Source organism: Schistocerca americana, chromosome 6 (genome assembly GCF_021461395.2).
Source record: "Schistocerca americana isolate TAMUIC-IGC-003095 chromosome 6, iqSchAmer2.1, whole genome shotgun sequence".
NCBI classification, from domain to species: Eukaryota; Metazoa; Arthropoda; class Insecta; order Orthoptera; family Acrididae; genus Schistocerca; species Schistocerca americana.
In genome coordinates this window covers 476603640-476628946 of record NC_060124.1, presented here as the reverse complement: position 1 = coordinate 476628946, position 25307 = coordinate 476603640, and the positions used below count along the sequence as shown (strand labels likewise).

The following is a 25307-nucleotide window of genomic DNA, read 5'->3' as shown; positions in this document are numbered from 1 at the left end:
CAATGTATGAATTATAATTTCCAAAATTTGCGGATCAGGCGAGGTAGCGTGGACTAAATCTGCGTCGTAAGACGAGAAGAAGTAGGCCGATACTCGTTGCACTTCAATACGAACGACCCACTTAGATGTTAGAAAAGATTCAGTCATCATTACACCAATTAGGCGGACAAAAATATAATTCTTTAAAAAAATACCTGATTTTGGCTTTCTTAGAACCAACGGAAGCATTTTTTGTGGGTATCCCAGTTTCAGCATATATGAAAATAGCGCTTCATTTGGATATTTTGCATGAATGTTTTGTTATTTTTTAAGCCAACTATAAGAATTAAAGACACACCATTTGACACTCTGTGTTAGTCCCAAGGTAATGTTGCTAGTGGAAATATGACACAAATTTTTGTGCTGCTACATATTATATGTAACATCAAGATGAAATTTTTTATCAAAACAATCACCTTACCCTGACGAAGCAAATTTATATTTTCTATTAGAAATCTCTAACTACACAGGAAGACTGGTTTTACTGAAAGTCTTGACATACATGTTAGAGCATCCATACATCGAGGACAGAATTGAAACTTGTATATAAAATGTAGGTTTACAGAAACGTCAAATAATTATCAATACGACAAGTGTAGCAATAGCTTTGGGTTACCAATTATTAAAGAATAAATGACATAGAATATGTATAATACATCATAATATTACATATTATACTGTAAAATAACAATTCTTTCAGTAGCAATTGTAAATTCAAGAATGATTTCCTTTATAAAATATGTTAACGGAGATGGTTAAAAATGGATACATTCACAAGTGTGCTCTAAGCTGCCTCGACTTCCAGCACATGTAACACATATAGTATATCAGTAGTCAGCAAGACTCTTGGACGAGCATTTCTTAATCTGCCACTTGTAAAGCACACACCTTTTCAAGAGTTATTTCACAAGTATGTGGATTCTGACTTACACTTAAAACACCCTTCAGCATTTGCCATTAATGACTCATACTAATAGTAGTACCAGCGACCACACGACAGTGACTCGGAGCAAATCATTATTGACACTCTTCAAGCTTTCAAACCTGTGCGATGCAAAGGACACACGGAAAATATTCCAATATCCGTAATTGATATAAGAGCAAACTTGAATTTTCTCGCAAAGTGGAATTTTGGGGTGTTTATTGGGTCGACACAAAATGCTTTGATCATTCTAAGAATGGAACAAGTAAACAATGGTGCAAGAAAAACCAGTTAAAGGAGATATGGATCAACTATTGAGTAGACACTGATAATACAACACGAAGATTTATGTAGAGATTGAAGTATACGATGAGAATAGAGTGCGACATAGAGACTCTTCGTCCCTATTATTCCATAAACTGGACTACAACGAAGACAGCAGCGGCGACACAGACAAATAAGTCGTACTTTTATTCATGAGTTACAACGCTTCAGAAGATAAAAATATGCTTCGACATTAAAACTGTAACTCTCTGTTTCGCTTCCCCACACTCCCATTAACTAAAATATCTTACTGTGTGTAACATTAAAATAATTATAACTGCATCTTTTTTAAATATGAGGGCTTCAGTAAATGTTTGGTTTCCAGATCTGTACACCAAATCGCTAACAGTGGGGTGCGGTTAGTAATCTTTCCGTTTTATTTCTACTTTTTAAAATACGCACCAAAGTTTAGTTGGAAGAGCCCATATGCTGAGAACACCAGGTATCAGTCAACGGTAATGCTGATCCACTGGGTGAAGCGTTTATGCCAGTGTAATGGTGTTGAATCAATTATTGCTGGTGATTACGTGTTCTTAATAAATTAAAGAGTTTCATCACTGGCACGGAATAACGAGCAAGAAACAATTATATATCTCCAAATGCTCTTTGGTGTTAGTGAACTTGACTTCTCTTTCAAGCGCAGTTTACTTTTAGGAGAGTAATTTACATTAGTCAGTAATTAATGTTACAGCCTCATTTTAGAGAGTGTCCTGAAATGGTTTATATTTTACGGAGCTGTAAGTCTTATATTCGTAAATTTTGAAAAAGTGATTCAGTATAAATATTTTTGTCGGGGCGTATTCTGTGCACCGTTTATGACTTGCACATTGTTCTTGCTGCTGATAAAGTAAGCTCTGCAGTAATTAGAGGTAACTGTTCAGTCCTGCATTTTTACGTTGAAATTGACAAATGAACAACGCCTTATTTTAGCTGCTTTTAGACTTTTCAAGCTGTACAATGTATAAGTAAATGTATGAAATTATTTACAGCAATACATTGACAGAATTTGCGTGTTCCTAGCATTGAGCAATGTTGTGCGTAGCCACTGGCTTCTGTTAGATACCGCTGGTAATAAAATAGTGTACCTGAGGAGAGATCTGCAGAAATTTTGTAGAGGAATTGTAGTTGTAATCAAGTCCAGAATATGTGTAATAATATGAAAGAGTAATGGTGTTTTGCCGCCAGCCAAAGTGCGATATCATAGCAGGAGAAGAAATAAATCACGCAATAATTTCCAAAGTGTCGCATTTAGCCGTCATTTTTCCACTTTAGGTCAGAGTTTCCTACTGAACTCGTGAACTGAGCAAAAGACTGTAGACAACCATATGAAAATTGATTCAAGCGGGAAACATTTAGAAACGACTTGTTCAACTGCGAGGGTGACTCCAAAAAAGCAAGCACACTTCTTCCCCGTTGTTCCCCCTTCCTCTCCCCTCCGACTAATCGCGAGGGCTGCTGATTGGCTCGACACGGTCGCCGACAGGAGCCTGAGGAGCTGTCGGTGTGGCTGTCTTGGCACGGTGGGCGCAGCTGGCGGCCATCACGGCCAGTGACGTCACAGCAGCGCGCCGCACAGCAGCAGAGGCAGCAGCAGCTGCGACACAAACGGGGGATTCCCCCGGCAGGCAGAGCTCTCGGGCACCGGCACCACCACCTCAGCTGCGAACATGCAACAATTCTCATCAAAACGAACAACAGAAGACTGCACGCATACACAAACAAGAAAAATAACAAAAAAAATGGTTCAAATGGCTCTGAGCACTATGGGACTTAACATCTGTGGTCATCAGTCCCCTATAACGTAGAACTTATTAAACCTAACTAACCTAAGGACATCAGACACATCCATGCCCGAGGCAGGATTCGGACCTGCTACCGTAGCGGTCACGCGGTTCCAGACTGAAGCGCCTAGAACCGCATGGCCATATTGGCCGGCAAGAAAAATACAGGTGGCATGTATAGGGTGTCCATAATTTGAGACCCAGTTTCAAAACTCTGTAGAAAGAGAACCACCGTGCAGGATGACATCAGATTCGATCAGGATTATATGACATGACACAGGGGGGAATGTCGTGAAAAAATAATTACCTGTACAGGGTGATTTTTTCCAACGTGTACAAACTCTAGGGATGGAGCGATGAGCGGATACGGAGCAAAAAAATTTTTGATGAACTTACGTTCAGAAATGCATGGTTTCCGTGCTAGAGACCATTTATTCAATCATACATTGTTACAGAGACTGCGTTGTAATACGTGCTGTGTCATGCAACCACAATTACGGTACGTGCTGAAAATGGTTTCCAAGTGCCTCAAAACAAGCGTGTACGCACCGTAGCCAGGTGTGTGTCACACGTTCACATCGGCCAAGCTGCATCCGAACATTGTCAAAGGCAGCATGAATACGCTACTCCAGTGTCTCCACATCTGGAATGGGCTCTCAGTACACGATACTGTTGAGATATTGACTAGGGAAGACACGACTGATGTGATGGTGATGTTGGCTGGAGCACCATCATGTAGTAGCCACATAACCCTCCGAATCATCAATGGCACTTCTTCCAGCGTGGGAGGCAGTCATCCGCAAGACATACCTATAGTTCCGGCCTGTTAGGCGACGTGGGAAGAAGACTGATCCCAAAATAGGTCGCCAGTTATCCCGGTCCACACATTTCGGCTACACCGGTGGTGATGATTCGCTGTCACAGTACTGTTGGGGTTCTGCTTACTATCCCACAGATGACTGTTATGAAAGCTGAAAGCTCCGCGTGAAGGTGGCCTCATCTGTGACTAGGATGGATGACAAAAATCTACATCTACATCTACATACATACTCCGCAGTCCACCATACGGTGCGTGGCGGAGGGTACCTCGTACTACAACTAGCATCTTCTCTCCCTGTTCCACTCCCAAACAGAACGAGGGAAAAATGACTGCCTATATGCCTCTGTACGAGCCCTAATCTCTCTTATCTTTGTGGTTTTTCCGCGAAATGTAAGTTGGCGACAGTGAAATTGAATTGCAGTCAGCCTCGAATGCTGGTTCTCTAAATTTCCTCAGTACCGATTCACGAAAAGAACACCTCCTTTCCTCTACAGACTCCCACCCGAGTTCCTGAAGCATTTCCGTAACACTCGCGTGATGATCAAACCTACTAGTAACAAATCTAGCAGCCCGCCTCTGAATTGCTTCTATGTCTTCCCTCAATCCGACCTGATAGGGATTCCAAACGCTCGAGCAGTACTCAAGAATAGGAATCGTGGTTGCCTGGTAAAGAAATCAGTGACGAAATTGCTCCCGATGTGAAAGTCCGTCACTCGTAATCCCTGCACACGCTGTGTGTGATGAGGATAGTGACAACTGTCATGGAGAATGTTCCACGCCATCGTCTGTTGAACCCTGTACTGACGGGCCAACTACCTGTTACTGACACGGCGTTAACCCTCCGTAGTGTTACAATTTCCACCAGGTCTGGTGTCCAATCATTTCGGTTACGTCCTTCATACTTTCCTGCTTCCTGAAAAGTACTCTGTCTCAGACAAACGTCGAAACACTTTTGCAAGTACTGAATGCTGTGATTGTTGTCGGCGGAGATAGGTCTCCTGATACAACCATGCTGCCCGCCCTTTGTTGCCATTTATCTTTGCGTATGTAATCACTATGTCGGCGAGCTCTACATTCGGATACGGTAGCATTATTTGCAACGCTGTATCACGTCCACTACAAGGTGAATCAGCAACAGAAGCGAATCGGACACAACTTCACCAATTACTATTGTAGGAGAGGGATCTACGGTTTGACATATGAGGAACAGTACCATCCTCTGGGAGGAAACCATGCATACTATAACTGTGGCTGCATTGTACAGAGCATATTAGACCGCAGTCTCTGTAAAGAAGTATTACTGAATAAATGGTCTCTAGAATGCATTTCCGGACATAAGTTTATAAGACGTTTTTTGTTCCGTGTCTTCTCATCGATCGATCCTAGAGTTTGTACACAGTGGAAAAAAATCACCCTGTAGATGGCGCTGTAAGCGGGGTCGGCTACAAATCACAGACAATTAGCAATATGACGGTTATGGTTTTAGTTGCACGTATCATCCGTACCGTTCAGTGTACATGACTGCACAAGTTAGGTACTTAACAGTTGTGGCACTGTTATTTAGGTGACACCCTCAACCATTGCAAGGTCGTATCACGTGCGATGGGAAAAGTCTTTTTAATTGTCATGAGGCCGAAACCAGCAAAAAAATCAAAATGACAGCTATTTTTGCTGAACGGTATTAGCCGAGCGGTCAGAGGCGCTGCAGTCATGGACAGTGCGGCTGATCCGGCGGAGGTTCGAGTTCTCCCTCGGGCATGGGCGTGAGTGTTTGTCCTTAGGTTACTTTAGGTTAAGTAGTGTGTAAACTTAGGCACACTAGACCACGCGGCTACCCCGCGCGGCAGGTGGCAGAGTTTCCTCCCCTCCCCCCCCCCCCCCCCCCACGCCCAATTTTTAAAATGTATTGAGGTGATGAAATTCGGAATTGGAAGAAGATTTTTAACGGAACAATTAAAATGAACAACTGCTCGCTTGAATTTCCCATTACATGAAGATGACGCCACTCTGTTGCCGGAGAATGAAGGTGATCTACACAAAGAAATTTGAGAAAAAAGGCAATATCATGGTTTTTTTAAAGGAAAACATGTTGGACGAACACATTTCCGCCATTAATTATAGAATAATACAACAAGTCGAGCACTTTAGGTATTTAGGTTGCGACGTCCCATATGAATAAGACGAAAACACACAGACAAATTCAGATAAGTTTGCGACTGTGTATTTTGTGTGTATGTGTGTGGTGGTGGTGGTGGTGGTGTGTGTGTGTGTGTGTGTGTGTGTGTGTGTGTGTGTGTTGTAAAATAAACAAATACCCAAAGTAACACGCGAGAAGAAACAAGGCTGAAATTGCTGTCTCAATGCTTCTTTACGGAAGTGAGTTGTGGGTTATAAATATATGCAAAGACTTTTTCATTCGGGCACCAGAGATGAAATATCTTAGAGCAGTAGATGGATACATAAGAGCTGACGGATTTAGAAATTCGGAAGTGTTGGAATAACTGAGTATATTTAACACCCTCAGTGAAACTCAAGAATAAAAATTAAACTGGAATGAAGAATTGGAAAGAATAATGGAGAAAGATTACGACTCCAGATAAGATTTAACCCATTTGGAATAAGAAGTCAAGGAAGACTGAGGAACCGATGGATATTCTAAAATGCAAAAGAAAAATAAGCCCTAATGCTTAAATTGGGGATCATGATGAGACATTCAGACGAGCCATCTTAAATAGTTCGCAGATGATGTAGTATTTTAGCATCCAGTAAAAGCATCTGAAGATTTACACCAGATAACTGCATTGTGCGAATATCGGCAATCGATCCTCAACAATAAAACGTGTGAGTTCTTCAACATGAGTACTAAAGATGATTTACTAAAGATCTGTCTACAATACGCTTGTCCGTCCTGTTATGCAGTAGAGCTGTGTGGCATTGTATCTTATTAGATGGGATTGGGAGGATACTGAGAAATTCGAAGGACTTAGTTCTGTGTCATCACGAACTAGGGAAGACTGTGACGGATATCATAAGCACACCGTAGCGACTGTCGTTAAAACAAACGTGTTTTTCGTTGCGGTGAGATTTTTTTCATGAAATTTAAATCACCAGTTTTCTCTTTCGAATGCCCAAACGTTTTGTCAACTACCATGTACATAGGGAGAAGTGACTATTGTAATACACTAAGAGAAATCGGAGCTCACACAGGAAAAACCATCATTTTTCCCAGTCGCTGTTTGAGAGTGTAACAGTCGAGAATTGTTTCTGTGAACGTCTTACCAAACACACAAGTGATTTACAGGAATAATCGAGTGAATGTAGATGTAGGTGTTTAACTGTGTGTACCACCCTGCAAAGCAAACAGAAGATTTAGTCAGGATGGCAGCACAGTCGTGGATACGTCCTCCAAGTAAATGAGGGAGATAGTAACAATGGATATTGTAGTTTTCATAAAATTAGACTGCTTTCACGCGCTAAACATCTGTACGTTACTTTTCTACACAGTTAAAAACTGAGCGCTACTTGTGTTTCACAATACTTCTCGCGCCCTATGACAGTGCCAGAATAGATCCAAATTGTTGTCTGAATCTACTTCTTATATGAGTAAACCATTGGCCACTTTAATTCTGCTGCTTTAGATTTTTCGAAAAAAACTATCTACCTGCTATTGTTTGCCTTGCCACCAACAAGCCCATTTGCTAACTCAGTCGTTAGGCGCGTGGAGCCGTTACGACCTTGAATGGAGGTGAGTACGGTCCTCTTGGACACATCGATTCCGTATTCACATGAGAGATGCTGGACCCCACCAAGACAAGTAACAAATACTGGTTGACATTGTCAACCAGGAGACACGTGATCTGTTCTAAATTTTTTTATTTGTATTTGGGATTGAAAACCCATGAGTCTAGACCGCATACGAATTCTTCTTCATTTCGACAAATCACTACTTTCGGCTAACAACCTAGCCATGTTCAGATAACAAAACATTCAGTGTTTGTGAAGGTGCCATTACGGCTACACACATGGTTAAAGTCTTTCTTGAGATGGCAACATCCATTTGAGCGATGGTCATAAAATAACGGCGTTATGTCGTTGCAGGTTAGCAACTGACACAATTAGTATTTACATCATTTCATTATACAGTCGTGGTTGCTGATATTCAAAAAAATGTTCAAATTTGTGTGAAATCTTATGGGACTTAAGTGCTAAGGTCATCAGTCCCTAAGCTTACACGCTGTTTAATCTAAATTATGGTAAGGACAAACACGCACACCCATGCCCGAGGGAGGACTCGAACCTCCGTCGGGACCAGCCGCACAGTCCATGACTGCAGCGCCCGAGACCGCTCGGCTAATCCCGCGCGGCTTCTGATATTCACAATAGCGAAAACATTTCATTTCTTATAACATTTGTAGTTTCCGCTGCGCCCGTTCCCTCAGACAAGCAAGTATGTGGGAAGGAAAATTGCACCGCACTTCGCAACAACACTGATACTGCAATATCGTACATATTGGTAAACTTTCAAGAGACATAACCCCGTTTTATCCCAAACAAACAACTTTGAAATAGGATTTATCATTTAGAAACTATCCTTACACTGACAATATTGACGGTATTACCAACTTTCTTCAGTTCCACTGAAATTCCATAACAAAGCATATAGTATACTTCTAGCCATTTTAACGGTTCTCGCACCCCGTCTTCACGGCGTACCTATTTTAATGGCCAACGTAAACTATTGTGGATTGTAGCATTGTACGGACCGGCCAGTGTGCTTCAAATCATTCGCCACTTAACGAATAGAATCGTTGTGCGTAAACACCATATCCTTCCTATCGAGTACAGAAGACGATTTCCTACGTCTGCATCACTGCTTACCACATTTCAATGGGCGCAGAGCTATTCGTGGGCTCACGAAGACATGCTTTGCAATATCGTCTGACTTGATACACGCCGATTTCAGGCTGTGTGTGTGTGCCTCATACAGTATCAGGATATCCATTCCGCTTGTCGACGAGCCGCCGTTCCGGCAGAAGCTAATGGTGTTCTGGTAAGGCGTACGTTTACATGGACTGAAATATTCTTGCCGGACGATGTGGCCGACCGGTTCTAGGCGCTTCAGTCTGGAACCGCGCGGCCTCTACGGTCGCAGGTTCGAATCCTGCCTCGGGCATGGATGTGTGTGATATCCTTACGTTAGTTAGGTTTAAGTAGTTCTAAGTTCTAGGGGACTGGTGACCTCAGATGTTGAGTCCCATAGTGTTCAGAGCCATTTGAACCATGTTTTGAAATATCCTGACACGCGCATCCTGTCTCAGCTGAAAATGACACCAGGTCAAGAGACAAAAAGATTAACTGAGATTAAATAAAGAGACTCCAAGTGGACACTACGACCAAATTCAAGAAATCAAGTATCTGGGTGCTGTTTCAGATAGGAGCCCTTCAGGAAAGTCCAAATGCAGACGAGGTTGCAGTATATTCTATATATATGCAGTATATTCTATCCATAGTAGGACAAGTCTGTCAACAAATTTTAAGACAATCTATAAACGTGATAAATTGTTCTGCACACAACAACAACAAAACCTGAACGCGCTGAAAGAAGTGATGGTAAAATCTACAGATTCACCGTTGCAGAAAGTGGGCAGTGGGGAATCCGTCACAACATTGAGTTCTACATCTTGTACAATGGGCCAAACATAATGGTTGTATTGATACACAGAATCCAAATCATACTGCATGCCAGAAAACCGGTGGCCAAACATGTTTCGGAAGATCTACAACGTGATACCACTGGGTGATTGCAGCAAAGAGCAGATGACATACAGAACTGGAGGTGACTTCTCAAGGAAACTCATAGTCCACTGGGCCTGATGGACGCCAGCTTCCGGGGCGGTATAGTCTCGTCTCACAATCAATCGTGGATCAATAAGACTGTCCTACTCTTTTGGTGTCTCGTGGAGTCCATGCTACGAAGCAGAGCCACAATCACCAAAGCGAAAGAGTGTGATTAACAGTACTACAGAGGTAATCCATTTTGTAATATAGACATTTGTAAAATTATAAATCAGACCTCCAAAGTAATACGTATTACATGTACTTTCAATATATAAGAAAGGGGCCTCTGATTCAACCATGAAAATTCTGCTGCAAGCAACTGTAAACAAAGCTTGTTATTTGTACAAGTATCGAAAGTTATTCCATATCCCATTATTGTATCTCTCTCTCTCTCTCTCTCTCTCTCTCTCTCCCTCTCTCTCTCTCTCTCTCCCCCTTGGGCGCTGATAACCACGCAGTTGAGCGCCCCACAAACCAAACATCATCATCACATCTCTCCCCCTCCCACTCTCTCTCTCTCTCTCTCATTCGTTCTCGTATTATACACATATAAATGTAGAAAAAAGGTTCCGAGAATGTAGTGCTCAAAGATTTACCAAGCACAACAACAGGTGTATGGCAATAAAACATAAGCTCCGCATTTACAGTTGCGTTGCTCTTACTGTGTTTTCCCACGAAAAACAACTTTTGTTTGGAAGGCTCTCCAATGCACTAACAATCTATAGGTATCAACGAATAGTTCTGAACACAAAGTTACCAAGCACAACAACAGGTGTATGACAATAAAACATAAGCTCCGCATTTACAGTTGCGTTGCTCTTACTGTGTTTTCCTATGAAAAACGACTTTTGTTTGGAAGTCTCTCCAATGCTCTAACAATCTATAGGTATCTACGAATAGTTCTGAACACAAAGGGAAAACTGAAGAGTCTGGTGCCAGTTTCACATAGGTACACATATGATGTATTAACTACCTGATGGGATCACTTGGACAATTAAAGGCTTAGATAAGACAGAACCGCATAAGATCGCAGACGTACGTTGATTTCCTTTGCGATGAGATGTGATAGCCTCTACATTTATAATAGTAGGCAGTATTCAGTTAGCTGCCACGATTCTCAAAGAATTAATCCTTAACCGTAAATCCACATTAAGACCAACCTACTTGTTCTCGCACCAGAGGGACAACCATCGTCCCACAGGTAGCTCTAGGTCGCCCCATTAATCTCCCAGGATTACACACTGCGGCATTTATCAGAGCTAATCCTCCACCCCTCTAGCAGCCCATTCCAGCGTTGTTTGCATCGAGTATCCTCATCAACGTACACACTGCTCTGCACCATCTCATGCTAGAGTTACTCTTGATGCAATTAACAACACGCTAAGCAAACAATTTCGCCGCTCTTTTAATTTTCATTTAAGTAACCTAGTAAAACTGGATTTCTGGTAGTGGCAATACTTCGACAGTTGTATTCAATTTGCGGAAGTGGCGTCAAATTACTGAAAATACACAATATATTTTATATATATTACTTCCTCTGGATGTTAACTTGGAGTATACTAATACTGCTGCTACAAGATTACATTGAATACTGAAGTAATGAGCTATATAGTATACCATCATTTTGTCTAATAATATGGACTTAAAAAGTTGCAATATTCACATTAACTTATAAAAAAAATTGAACAGCGAAACACAATACTTTATTACAAACAGACAGCATGATATTCCAACAGTTGACGATATTAAGAAGTTAAACTCCCCGTAGCTGCTAAGCGTTGCTATCATAATTTTTTACGCTTACGGTTCAGGACTCAGAATGTGCAGAATGTGAGGTACGAACGGAGGGGCGGGGAATCGATGGGGATATTGCAGCAACTCATATTGCTTTAAAGGAAGGGGAATGACGTAGTGAAAACGAAGTGCCGCTTCCGAAAAAATATAATTAAAAAGTATTGGCAAACTGTTTATTTCACTAAACATAACAATGGGCATTTTGTAATAGGTACCTAACGTCCACAAAGTACTTCACTGAGTACAGCTCGTGTTAGTTATGTACACAGAAAATCTCATCTACTACTTCCAGCGACTCATTTCCGAATTTCTGTAGCACCACATTACGTGGTTCTATCACATTTCACTGCTATTATGTGTCTATTGTTGATACTCATCTAGTAACCTGCTTTAAAGACACTAACCGTTTAAGGCATTTTTATTATATACTATTTGGCTCCTCCCACCTACCTATGTCCATCGCCTCTTAATTCATCTGTCCATTTCCTCCTCTGCCTTCCGTCCTCATCTCCTCCCTATGTCCATCTCCCCCTTCTCCTGTCTTTCTCCTCTCACCTCTCACTATCCATCTACTCTGCCCTATTCTCTCGGCTCATCCATGCCCATCCACATCTATGCCCCCTGTAATGAATTCCCACACTATCTGCACAATATGTCAGTCATACAGGTCATTATAGATGTCAGGCATTACCACACTTCTGCACCCTCACTCCAAACGACTACTGATCAAACCAAGAAGAAAGCGAGTTGCTACGAGTTACTGGTGCGTAGTCATTCAGTTCTGAGCTATGTTTATAATTTTAAGTCTCTAGTTAATCCAAAAGTTAGTTTAAAATGAACTGCAAATTTCTCACCAAACAGACAGAAAAAAACACTTCATAGAAACACGGTAAAATGTTATCAATATATCAACAGTTTTTTACAGGCGGCTGTCAGCAGCATCTATATACGAGGAGAAATTCATGGTAAACACTGTGCTCTCTTACGACATATTTATTATTCACAACTGGTTTCGATCACTGATCATATTCAATGTGGAAAAATATTGCGACAACTTCACATGGCATACATGCTATTTAACCAGAAAAGATGCCACAGCTGACTTGCAAACATCAGGAAAAGATACTTCACGCCATAACACTGGCTTAAGCAAACAGGAAACATGAAACCATGTGACAGTGCCCAGCTTCATTGGTCAGGCACAGCTACATCCAGTAGATTCACACACAACTGCTAACCTGCTGGATGTTGCTGGGCCTGAGTAATGGTGCTGGGCACTTATTGCTGTCACATGGTTTCACTTTTCAATGTTTTCTGTTTGCTTAAGCCGGTATTATGCCATGCAGTATTTTTTCTGGTGTTTGCAAGTCCGCTATGGCATCTTTTCTGGTTAAATAGCATGTATGACGAGTGAAGTTGTCGCAATATTTTTTCATAAGATCAACAATGCTCGAAGCTGGTTGTGAATAAATATATTGTAGGACACCGCAGTGCTTGCCATTCATTTCTCCAAGTTGTGAATGTAGATTTGTATTTATTCTGTTTACCCTCTTCGTAAGTCTGCGAGCTTTAGTAGCCCTTATAACTAATGATAAAATCTTGTGATCTTTAGGCAACGTCGTACTTGTATTCAAAGTCCTCCACCGCGTAACGCTTCAATCTCTCTATTGGGATTTTCTTCAGGAATCCAGAGGTACCCTTGGTTATTGCTCACCGTCGAAGAACAGCGTCTCGTCAACTCTTAAATGGACATTTCGCGCGCTTTTTCAGAGAAATAGGGTTACTGGATGAAAATTTCCCTGCTGCTGTTGATGGGCAACACAAGGCAGAAGACTTCTTCCTAACCACAGAGAACGTCCGTGTCAGCCTCCGCACTACAGAAGTACATGAAGTGACGGGTGGTTGTGGAAAAGTTTATATCGGTGAAACTAGAAGGCCAGTAAAAGAACGCGTAAAGGAATACGAGCGCCACGCATACTTAAAAGGTAAAACCGACAGTGACGGAGCGCCAACAGCAATGTGACCAGGTAATGGGTTTTAAGAAGATTAGTGGGCTACGCAGGGAAGGTACACTACTCGCCATTAAAATTGCTACACTACGAAGATAAAGTGCTACAGACGCCAAATTTAACCGAGAGGAAGAAGATGCCGTGATATGCAAATGATTAGCTTTTTAGAGCATTCACACAAGGTTGGCGCCGGTAGCGACACCTACAACATGCTGACATATGGAAAGTTTCCTACCGATTTCTCATACACAAAGAGTAGCTGACCGGCGTTGCCTGGTGAAACGTTGTTCTGACGCCTCGTGTAAGGAGGAGAAATGCGTACCGTTACGTTTCCGACTTTGATAAGGGTCGGATTGTAGCGTATCGCGTTTGCGGTTTATCGTATCGCGACATTGCTTCTCGCGTTGGTCAAGATCCAATACTGTTAGCAGAATATGGAATAGGTGGGTTCAGGAGGGTAATACGGAACGCCGTGCTGGATCCCAACGGCCTCGTATCACTAGCAGTCGAGATGACAGCCATCTTATCCCCATGGCAGTAACGGATCGTGCAGCCACGTCTCGATCCCTGAGTCAACAGATGGGGACGTATGCAAGACATCAACCATGTGCACGAATAGTTCGACGACGTTTGCAGCAGCATGGACTATAAGCTCGGAGACCATGGCTGCGGTTACCCCCGAGGCTGCATCACAGACAGGAGCGACTGCAATGGTGCACTCAACGTCGAACATGGGGGCATGAATGGCAAAACGTTATTTTTTCGGATGAATTCAGGTTCTGTTTACAGCATCATGACGGTCGCATCCGTGTTTGCGACATCGCGGTGAACGCACATTGGAAGCGTGTATTCGTCATCGCCATACTGGCATATCACCCGGCGTGATGGAATGGGGTGTCATTGGTTACACGTCTCGGTCACCTCTTGTTCGCATTGACGGCACTTTAAAAAGTGGACGTTACATTTCAGATGTGTTACGACCCGTGGCTCTACCCCTCATTCGATCCCTGCGAAACCCTACATTTCAGCAGGATAGTGCACGACCGCATGTTAAAGGTCCTGTACGGGGCTTTCTGGATACAGAAAATGTTCCACTGGTGCCCTGACCAGCACATTCTCCAGATCTCTCACCAATTGAAAACGTCTGGTCAATGGTGGCCGAGCAACTGTCGCGTCACAATACGCCAGTCACTACTCTTGATGAACTGTCGAACCGTGTTGAAGCTGCATGGGCAGCTGTACCTGTACAAGCCATCCAAGCTCTGTTGGACTCAATGCCCAGGCGTATCAAGGCCGTTATTAAGGCCAGAGGTGGTTTCTCTGGGTACTGATTTCTCAGGATCTATGCACCCAAATTGCTTGAAAATGTAATCACATGTCATTTCTAGTATAATATATTTGTCCAATGAATATTATCTGCATTTCTTCTTGGTGTAGTAATTTTAATGGGCAGTTGTGTAATATTTAAAAAAAGGAGGTCCGTGAAGTCGTCTAAATACCTAAGAATGAGTACAGTTTCAATTGAAATGACGGCTACAGAGTTCAATATTTACACGCTATTGCGGAAGTAAATATCGAACCAAGGCGAGCGGCGAACGTAAACAGCTACCAGGGAACATCCGAGGCGATACGAGAACAATAATATTTTTGATTCCTCTTGCCGGCATCTGTTTACAATGTTAACCAATGACGACGACCCAGGAATAACAAAAAAAATGGTTCAAATGCCTCTGAGCACTATGGGACTCAACTGCTGAGGTCATTAGTCCCCTAGGACTTAGAACTAGTTAAACCTAACTAACCTAAAGACATCACAAACATCCATGCCCGAGGCAGGATTCGAACCTGCGACCGTAGCGGTCTTGTGGTTCCAGACTGCAGCGCCTTTAACCGCACGGCCACTTCGGCCGGCCCCAGGAATAACAGCTTGAATATTTTTACGCGGTAATTTCTTCTCCGAAAATTCGAGAGAAAATATCTTGTAAGTGAGCGTGACACTGTCTTTTGTCAGTATTCCGCCAGTTCTGACATCAGTAGAATCCCGAAAAATATCCCAGCAAAGGGTCACAAACGTCGAACAGCGAAAAACTCTGAAGAACGATATGACGAGGCCTAATAACACAGCTGATATTATCATCTATCTTCTATGTGCTTCCCAGGATCCTACGTTTTCTGGACCCTAAATTGATCTACCCTCTTCGTGGTGTCTACCAGTTGTTCTACTGTTCTATGGATGATTCCTGTTACTATGTTGCCAATATGACGTATCAAACATTGCATAAATTTACATAATGTCTATGGAGATAAAATCCGCAATCAGTGGTTTTGTAACAGATTTATTATGCGTCCTCACCGAATTAATTTCTTTAAGTGACCAGTTTTGTTTCTGTATGAACAATCCGCAGATCTATAAACAACAGTACAGTAACTAATCACCAAATACCCTACGATAATTATATAATGTTATCATACCATGATCTAATCGAACAGCAAATGCCCCAGAAGGTACCTCATTGTGTCGGTTAAAGGGCAACTCACGCAAACATTGGCAAAATTTACTTGCTACGTCTCATAATAAAATAGTGATTTGGAAGACTCCGTACATTTGGCCGCGGCACCTCACGAAAACAGCGCCACAGATCGAACAACAAAATGTGAGCACAACAGGTGGCATTTTGTTATTGTGGACTAGGGAAAAGTCTTAGGTCAACGAGGGATCTTGAAAGCTAGGTGAAGACAGAATAACAGTATGTTTTCTTCTAATGTTCACATGTTCACATGTGCGTGAAATCTTATTGTACTTAACTGCTAAGGTCATCAGTCCGTATGCTTACACACTACTTAACCTAAATTATCCTAAGGACAAACACACACACCCATGCCCGGGCACGACTCGAACCTCCGCCGGGACCAGCCGCATAGTCCATGACTGCAGCGCCTTAGACCGTTTGTACTAAAGATTGACATAAGTAGCAGTAAAATTAACAGAGAACAAAGTTCTTTAAAACTCAAACCAAATTACAGGTGTGCTAAAAAGTGGGGAGGTGCTAAAAATGTAGAGGACCGCATGGAGAAATTGCAACTACATCTGATGATTAGGGCAGCTCATGAAATTAAAGATAACAATGCAGGAAGATGCCACAGACTGTAACCCAATTAGGCAACACAAATTAAGGAACACAAACTGAGACATGAAGTAAGCAAGTACCGAGCAGCACACAATCTACATGGCGCTACCGCACTTTACGACAGTTAAGTTTCTTTAAGTCACCTAGAGTAAGCTAATCAACACCAATGGCAGCCGGAGATGATACTGTCTCGACATAAGTCTGGTGATGAATGCCCCCAATCTATGTTCACAAACCTCACGCTTCACTTTCAGAAACCTTTACGTAGGGGAACGACACCATGTTGTTGAGCAGAAACGTCCCACTTTTGGCCTAAAGTATGCACATTGATAGGCACGAGGTTGGTATCTGCCTGGAGTAGTGTTCCTTCGATTGGTCACGCGCTCCACGCCAAGTGCAGTGGCAGGGCGACTCAGTTTGACTGGATACTAAGACTTTTTTGGGTAAGATAAATTACCGTTCTCATGCTGATGTCATGGCATCTTCGCCCTTAATGTATGCACCGAGAAAGTGAAAATGTTCAACTCAATCAATCTGTAAAATCAGCGGTGGCAGCAGAGCGAACCATGACCACAGGTAGGCCAGTGCTCTGCCTGAAGCACACAGTAGCCTCACTTCCACAAATCTCCCTTGGGAGCCGCGCCTCTCCTGATGAGGTTCACAGACTGCCTTTTGCCGACTGCAGGACCCTGGGACAACACCAGCATTGAACCCCCCCCCCCCCCCCCCCCAGTGCAGAAAACCACCAAACGTACACAGGTCCAGTACGCAAAAAATAATAACTACGCAATAGTGGCAGAAAATTAAACAATATTGCGTAGACATATATGACAGTAATGTAACAGCTTTTTCTAACATTTATTATGACTTACATAATAATTGTAATAATTGATGCATATGGATGATAACCTCCCCCCATGAACCATAGACCTTGCCGTTGGTGGGGAGGATTGCGTGCCTCAGCGATACAGCGATACCGTAGGTGCAACCACAACGGAGGGGTATGTGTTGGGAGGCCAGACAAACGTATGGTTCCTGAAGAGGGGCAGCAGCCTTTTCAGCAGTTGCAGGGGCAACAGCCTGGATAATTGACTGATCTGGCCTTGTGACACTAACCAAAACGGCCTTGCTGTGGTGCTACTGCGAACGACTGAAAGCAAGGGGAAACTACGGCCGTAATTTTTCCCGAGGGTATGCAGCTTTACTGTATGGATGAATGATGATGGCGTCCTCTTGGGTAAAATATTCCGGAGGTAAAATAGTCTCCCATTCGGATATTCGGGCGGGGACCACTCAAGAGGACGTCGTTATCAGGAGAAAGAAAACTGGCGTTCTACAGATCGGAGCGTGGAATGTCAGATCCCTTAATCGGGCGGGTAGGTTAGAAAATTTAAAAAGGGAAAGGGATAGGTTAAAGTTGGATATGAATTAGTGAAGTTCGGTGGCAGGAGGAACTAGACTTTTGGTCAGGTGAATACAGGGTTATAAATACAAAATCAAATAGGGGTAATGCAGGAGTAGGTTTAATAATGAATAGGAAAATAGGAATGCGGGTAAACTATTACAAACAGCACAGCGAACGCCTTGTTGTGGCCAAGACAGACATGAAGCCAGTGCCAACGACAGTAGTTTAAAAAATGGTTCAAATGGCTTTGGGAACTATGGGACTTAACTTCTAATGTCATCAGTCCCATAGAACTTAGAACTACTTAAACCTAACTAACCTAAGGACGTCATACACATCCACGCCCGAGGCAGGATTCGGTCGCGCGGTTCCAGACTGTAGCGCCAATAACCGCTGGGTCACTTCGGCCGGCCAGTAGTACAAGTCTATATGCCAACTAGCTTTGCAGATGACGAAGAAATTGAAGAAGTGTATGATGAGAAAAAGAAAATTATTCAGATAGTGAAGGGAGACGAAAATCTAATAGTCATGGGTGACTGGAATTCGATAGTAGGAAAAGGAAGAGAAGGAAACGTAGTAGGTGAATATGGATTGGGGTTAAGAAATGAAAGAGGAAGCCGCCTGGTGGAATTATGCACAGAACACAACTTAATCATAGCTAACACTTGGTTCAAGAATCATTAAAGAAGGTTGTATACATGGAAGAAGCATGGAGATACTGGGAGATTTCAGATAGATTATATAATGGTAAGATTTAGGAACCAGGTTTTAAATTGTAAGACATTTCCAGGGGCAGATGTGAACTCTGACCACAATCTATTGGCTATGAACTGTAGATTAAAACTGAAGAAACTGCAAAAAAGTGGGAATTTAAGTAGATGGGACCTGGATAAATTGACTAAACCAGAGGCTGTACAGAGTTTCAGGGGGAGAGTTTCAGGGGGAGCATAAGGGAACAATTGACAAGAATGGGGGAAAGAAATACAGTAGAAGAAGAATGGGTAGCTTTGAGGGATGAAGTAGTAAAGGCAGCAGAGGATCAAGTAGGTATATGGACGAGGGCTAGTAGAAATCTTTGGGTGACAGAAGAAATATTGAGTTTAATTGATGAAAGGAGAAAATATAAAATTGCGGTAAATGAAACAGGCAAAAAGGAATACAAATGCCTCAAAAATTAGATCGACAGGAAGTGCAAAATGGCTAAGCAGGCATGGATAGAGGACAAACGTAAGGATGTAGAGGCTTATCTCACTAGGGATAAGATAGATACTGCCTACAGGAAAAATAAAGAGACCTTTGGAGAAAAGAGAAACACTTGTATCAATATCAAGAGCTCAGATGGAAACCCAGTTCTAAGCAAAGAAGGGAAAGCAGAAAGGTGTAAGGAGTATATCGAGGGTCTATACAAGGACGATGTACTTCAGGGCAATGTTATAGAAATGGAAGAGGATGTAGATGAAGATGAAATGGGAGATATGATACTGCGTGAAGAGTTTGATAGAGCGCAAAAAAACCTAAGTCGAAACAAGGCCCCGGGAGTAGACAACATTCCATTAGAACTACTGACGGCCTTGGGAGAGCAAGTCTTGACAAAACCATCTGGTGAGCAAAATGTATGAGACAGGCGAAATTCCTTCAGACTTCAAGAAGAATATAATAATTCCAATCCCAAAGAAAGCAGGCGTTGACAGATGAGAAAATTACTGAACTATCAGTTTGATAAGTCACGGCTGCAAAATACTAACGCGAATTCTTTACAGACGAATGGAAAAACTGGTAGAAGCTGAACTCGGGGAACATCAGTTTGGATTCCGTAGAAATATGGGAACACGTGACGCAATACTGACTCTACGACTTATTTTAGACGCTAGATTAAGGAGAGGCAAACCTACGTTTCTAGCATTTGTAGACTTAGAGAAAGCTTTTGACAATGTTGACTGGAATACTCTCCATCAAATTCTAAAGGTGGCAGGGGTAAAATGCAGGGAGCGAAAGGCTATTTACAATTTGTACAGAAACCAGATGGCAGTTATAAGGGTCGAGGGACGTGAAAGGGAATCATGGTTGGGAAGGGAGTGAGAAGGGGTTGTAGCCTCTTCCCGATGCTATTCAATCTGTATATTGAGCAAGCAGTAAAAGAAACAAAAGAATAATTCGGAGTACGTATTAAAATCCATGGAGAAGAAATAAAAACTTTATGGTTGGCTGATAATATTCTAATTCTGTCAGAGACAGCAAAGGACTTGGATGTGCAGTTGAACGGAATGGACAGTGTCGTGAAAGGAGGATATAAGATGAACATCAACAAATGCAAAACGAGGATAATGGAATATAGTCGAATTAACTCAGGTGACGCTGAGGGAATTAGATTAGGAAGTGAGACACTTACAGTAGTATAGGAGTTTTGCTATTTGGGGAGCAAAATAACTGATGATGGTCGAAGTAGAGAGGATATAAAATGTAGACTGGCAATGGTAAGGAAAGCGTTTCTTAAGAAGAGAAATTTGTTAACATCGAGTATAGATTTAAGTGTCAGGAAGTCGTTCCTGAAAGTATTTGTATGGAGTGTGGCCATGTATGGTAGTGAAACATGGACGAGAAATAGTTTGGGCAAGAAGAGAATAGAAGCTTTCGAAATGTGGCGCTACAGAGGAAGGCTGATGATTAGGTCGGTAGATCACATAACTAATGAGGAGGTACTGTATAGTATTGGGGAGAAGAGGAATTCGTGGCACAACTTGACTAGAAGAAGGGATCGATTGTTAGGACATGTTCTGAGGCATCAAGGGATCACCAATTTAGTATTGGGGGGCAGCGTGGAGGGTAAAAATCGTAGAGGGAGACCAAGAGATGAATACACCAAACAGATTCAGAAGGATGTAGGCTGCAGTAGGTGCTGTGCGATAAAGAAGCTAGCACAGGATAGAGTATCATGAAGAGCTGCATCAAACCAGTCTCAGGACTGAAGACCACAACAACAATGGACGATAAAGGCAATAGGTGAGAGAAAGTATGTGGGGGACATCTACACCATGCGGGCTGCACCTGACATTGGGAACACCATCATCTTGCACACCCCTCGGTCTGGAGCAGTGGGCAACAGGCGGCAGGTCGGTTCGTGGCACAGTCACAATACAGGAAGCAAGCTACGACGAAGATTGACCTACCAATGCCACGGATATAGATGGCAGTACCTGCAAGAAAACTATTCTCTCCATACAAACAATAATTACTATTTATTCTGGGTGAGTATATATGTTTTATTGAAATGTGACAAATATACTAGCTGGGAATCAATTAACAAAGATTTTACCAAACCACTATTTTTAATGTGAAATGGCATGCAAAATTTGATGGGATTTGTGCAGGTTACTCTTTTAGCTGATACAGTGAGGTATGTTCTAGAGCATTCGAGGTTCGATTACACCTTGCTATGATAACAATTTTTAATTTTTAATTTAATAATGAGCAGCCTAGGTTGCACCGTTTACCTAAAATTTACCTAGGTTTCAGCTGGGATAACCAAACCTTCTTCAGAATAACAGTACCTACCGTTTGTCCATAGTGTTCGAAGTTCCATGTGGCTTTTCGCGGATGATGCTGTAGTCTACAGAGAAGTTGCAGCATTAGAAAATTACAGCGAAGTGCAGGAAGATCTCCAGCAGACAGGCACTTGATGCAGGGAGTGGTAACTGACCCTTAACATAGGCAAATGTAATGTATTGCGAATATATAGAAAGCAGGATCCTTTATTGTATGAATATAAGATTGCGGAACAAACACTGGTAGCAGTTACTTCTGTAAAATATTTGGGAGTATGCGTACGGAACGATTTGCATTTAAATGATCATATAAAATTAATTGTAGGTAAGGCGAGTGCCAGGTTGAGATTCATTGGGAGAGTCCTTGGAAAACGTAGTCCATGAACAAAGGAGGTGGCTTTCAAAACACTCGTTCGACCTATACTTGATTATTGCTGATCAATGTGGGATCCGTACCAGGTCGGGTTGACAGAGGAGATAGGAAGATCCAAAGAAGAGCGGCGCGTTTCATAACAGGGTTATTTGGTAAGCGTGATAGAGTTACTGTGATGTTCAGCAAACTCAAGTGGCAGACTCTGCAAGAGAGGCGCTCTGCATCGCGGTGTAGCTTGCTGTCCAGGTTTCGAGAGGGTGCGTTTCTGGATCAGGTATCGAATATATTGCTTCCCCCTACTTACACCTCCCGAGGAGATCACGAATGTAAGATTAGAGATATTCGAGCGCGCACGGAGGCTTTCCGGCAGTCGTTCTTCCCGCGAACCATACGCGACTGTAACAGGAACGGGAGGTAATGACAGTGGCACATTAGCTGCCCTCCGCCACACACCGTTGGGTGGCTTTCGGAGTATAAATGTAGATGTAGATGTAGATGTAGTGGACATCGTCAAGCTAAAACTGCAAATGTCAAATTTCGTCAGACTGTAAAACTTATCTGGAACTGCCTCGGCCCCACTTCGCGACCGCGATGCGGCAGCCACGAATGCTGTACTGGGACTGACCGTAGCGTCACGAGGCCCGCCTAGGCGGACGCAATACCTTGAGCCTGCGCATAAACTGTGTGATAGTTACTTGTTGCGACAAGACGTGAACGACCTTGAATTTACTAGTAAAGTGAAATAAAAGATATAGCTGAGGAATAGGGCGTACATGTTAACCTGTGCAGAACATACTTAGATCCACTGTCTTAACATTTATGAATTATTCATTAGTCATGATATGCGGAAGCTAGCATGTGCTTACAAGGTATGGCCTATCTAGGAAAATTTTTGTGCTTAAGCATAAAGTTTAATCACCTAAAAAGGACATAGGAGTGGGAAGGATAATATAAAGCCAACGTCGTCATTATTACGACTAGGTCTGGAAATTTTTTAAGACGTAATTGTTAAGCACTTGTTTAGCTATGGTTACAACGCATGAACATCCCATTGACTTAGCACACAAATGGTCGTGATTGAACTTATGAACAAGTCTATATCTATTCTGTAACATCCGGCAATAAGGGCCCTATAAATTAGATGGTTATTATTCAAGATTAGTATATTTGACATGAAATGGTCTAGAATCAAGTCAAAAATTAAGGCACGTGGCTGATTGAGCTTCTTGGCGAAGTTATGGTTATGAGTTGCAGAAAACACTATAGTAGGGGATATAGTAGGTGATCCACACACATACTGTAAAAAATGTGTGGACTGCTGCCATCATAATTCGGGCCTGGAGACCACTGCCATCGAACTTAGGGAATGACAGCGGAAATATGCTTAAAGCTAAACTGTGACTTGGCGAACATCGCTCCAGTCAACACACTTAAAAACTATTGACCGACATAGGTCAATTATGCTCAAAGCTAAGGTGTGACATGGCGAACATCGCTCTGGTCAACACACTTGAAATAATTGACCGACATAGGTCAATATCTACTTAAAGAACTAGTCAAAATTATGGAAGGATGACGGGAAATGGTTAAATTATGATGTGATTTGGCGAGCAACGCTCCAAGGACACCTTTAAACGTCATTGAGTAAGATCAAATTCAAATGGTTCAAATGGCTCTGAGCACTATGGGACTCAACTGCTGAGGTCATTAGTCCCCTAGAACTTAGAACTAGTTAAACCTAACTAACCTAAGGACATCACAAACATCCATGCCCGAGGCAGGATTCGAACCTGCGACCGTAGCGGTCCTGCGGTTCCAGACTGCAGCGCCTTTAACCGCACGGCCACTTCAGCCGGCTGAGTAAGATCAATTCTAACTGATCCGGCTAGTCTTCACCAAAATTCTAGGTAAACGGTGCAACTGAGGCTGCTTATTATTAAAATTAATATATATATATATATATATATATATATATATATATATATATATATATATATATATATATATACAATTGCTGACATGGGCGCGAAATGTTGAAGATATTTAAATAACAATTTTTCTTTGCTGATTAGTAGGCTTACTATTTTCTACAGATCTGAAACGGAACTGGACTTTTTAAATTAATTCCCTCGAGACGAATAATAAATCTGTGTTATGACAAGCATGATCTGTGATACTGACACTTGTCAACTCCTTCCTTCTGTAATTTCTTCAGTTCTACAGACGAAGACATTGTAATTACACCGAATAGCCAAAGAAACTAGTTCACCTGCCTAAAATCGTGTAGGGCGCCAGCGAGCACGCAGAAGTGCGGCAACACAACGTGCCATAGACTCGACTAACGTCTGAAGTAGTTCTGGAGGGAACTGACACTATGAATCCTGCAGGGCTTCAATAAATCCGTAAGACTAAGGGGGGTTGGAGATCTCTTCTGAAAACAGCGTTGCAAGGCATCCCAGATATGGGATGGTGGCCAGCGAAGTGCTTAAATTCAGAAGTGTGTTCCTGGAGCCAATATGAAGAAATTCTGAATGTGTGGGGTGTCACGTTGTCCTGCTGGAACTGCCCATATCCATCGGAATGCACAATGGATATAAATGGATGCTTAAGGGGCTCCAGAAAGGCTCAAAATCATGAAAAGTTCAATTTTTACTTTGCGTTTTCTGAATCTGCAGACTATTACCTTTTAATAGATATGTAATTTATTCAATTCCGAAGACTACAACTATTTTTAAATTTTTTTTGAAATGTGTTCTACATTGGCGTGACCAACTGTGGCGCTGTTAAACTGCTGTCAAATGGTGTTATTATTAACGTCCGTGTTCATCAGGTACATTTTAGTGATGTGAGATAAAGTATGTGTTGTGGCTAACCTGTGATGGTTCAATATATATCGCTGGTGTGATTGTCGATTGTTTCATGTTTATTTACTCTGTCGTTATCTCGAAAATATTCGTAAATAATTCTGTTCCTTGAGTCTCTGTTTTGTTGAAGTATAATAATGAGTAAAAGTAAAGTTATTAGAAATCCTCTGAAGGCTTTTAAGAAAAGGAGAAATGTTGGAAAGCCAAAGGTATGTGTTATTACTGTAAACAATAAAGACGATAACCAAGTGAGTGAACCTAACCTCTCAAGTACACCTGCCCATAGCAGTCAAAGTGGGAAAGAAAATACTTCACAGAAGAAGCTTGGTTCAATGAGTGAAAACTATGAATGTTTTATGGGCGAATCGGATGTGAATGAAATATTTGATATGTCGGTTCTCAAAGGAATTTTTTCAAACAGTGTAAGATGTATTCATTGTAGTGAAGTTGGTCTGGAACTCTCCATAA

The 25307-nt window shown here is 42.1% G+C and overlaps 1 protein-coding gene across 1 annotated transcript in view; it reads right to left on the bottom strand.

The window, feature by feature from the left end:
• Positions 1-1238: 1238 nt before the first annotated feature.
• The window catches only part of LOC124619532, a 546912-nt gene continuing 522843 nt past the window's right edge, over positions 1239-25307 (bottom strand). The window contains exon 6 of the mRNA XM_047145993.1: positions 1239-2944. Coding sequence (XP_047001949.1) covers positions 2841-2944 — 104 coding nt within the window. The 3' untranslated portion in view covers positions 1239-2840. The remainder of the gene's footprint in view (positions 2945-25307) is intronic.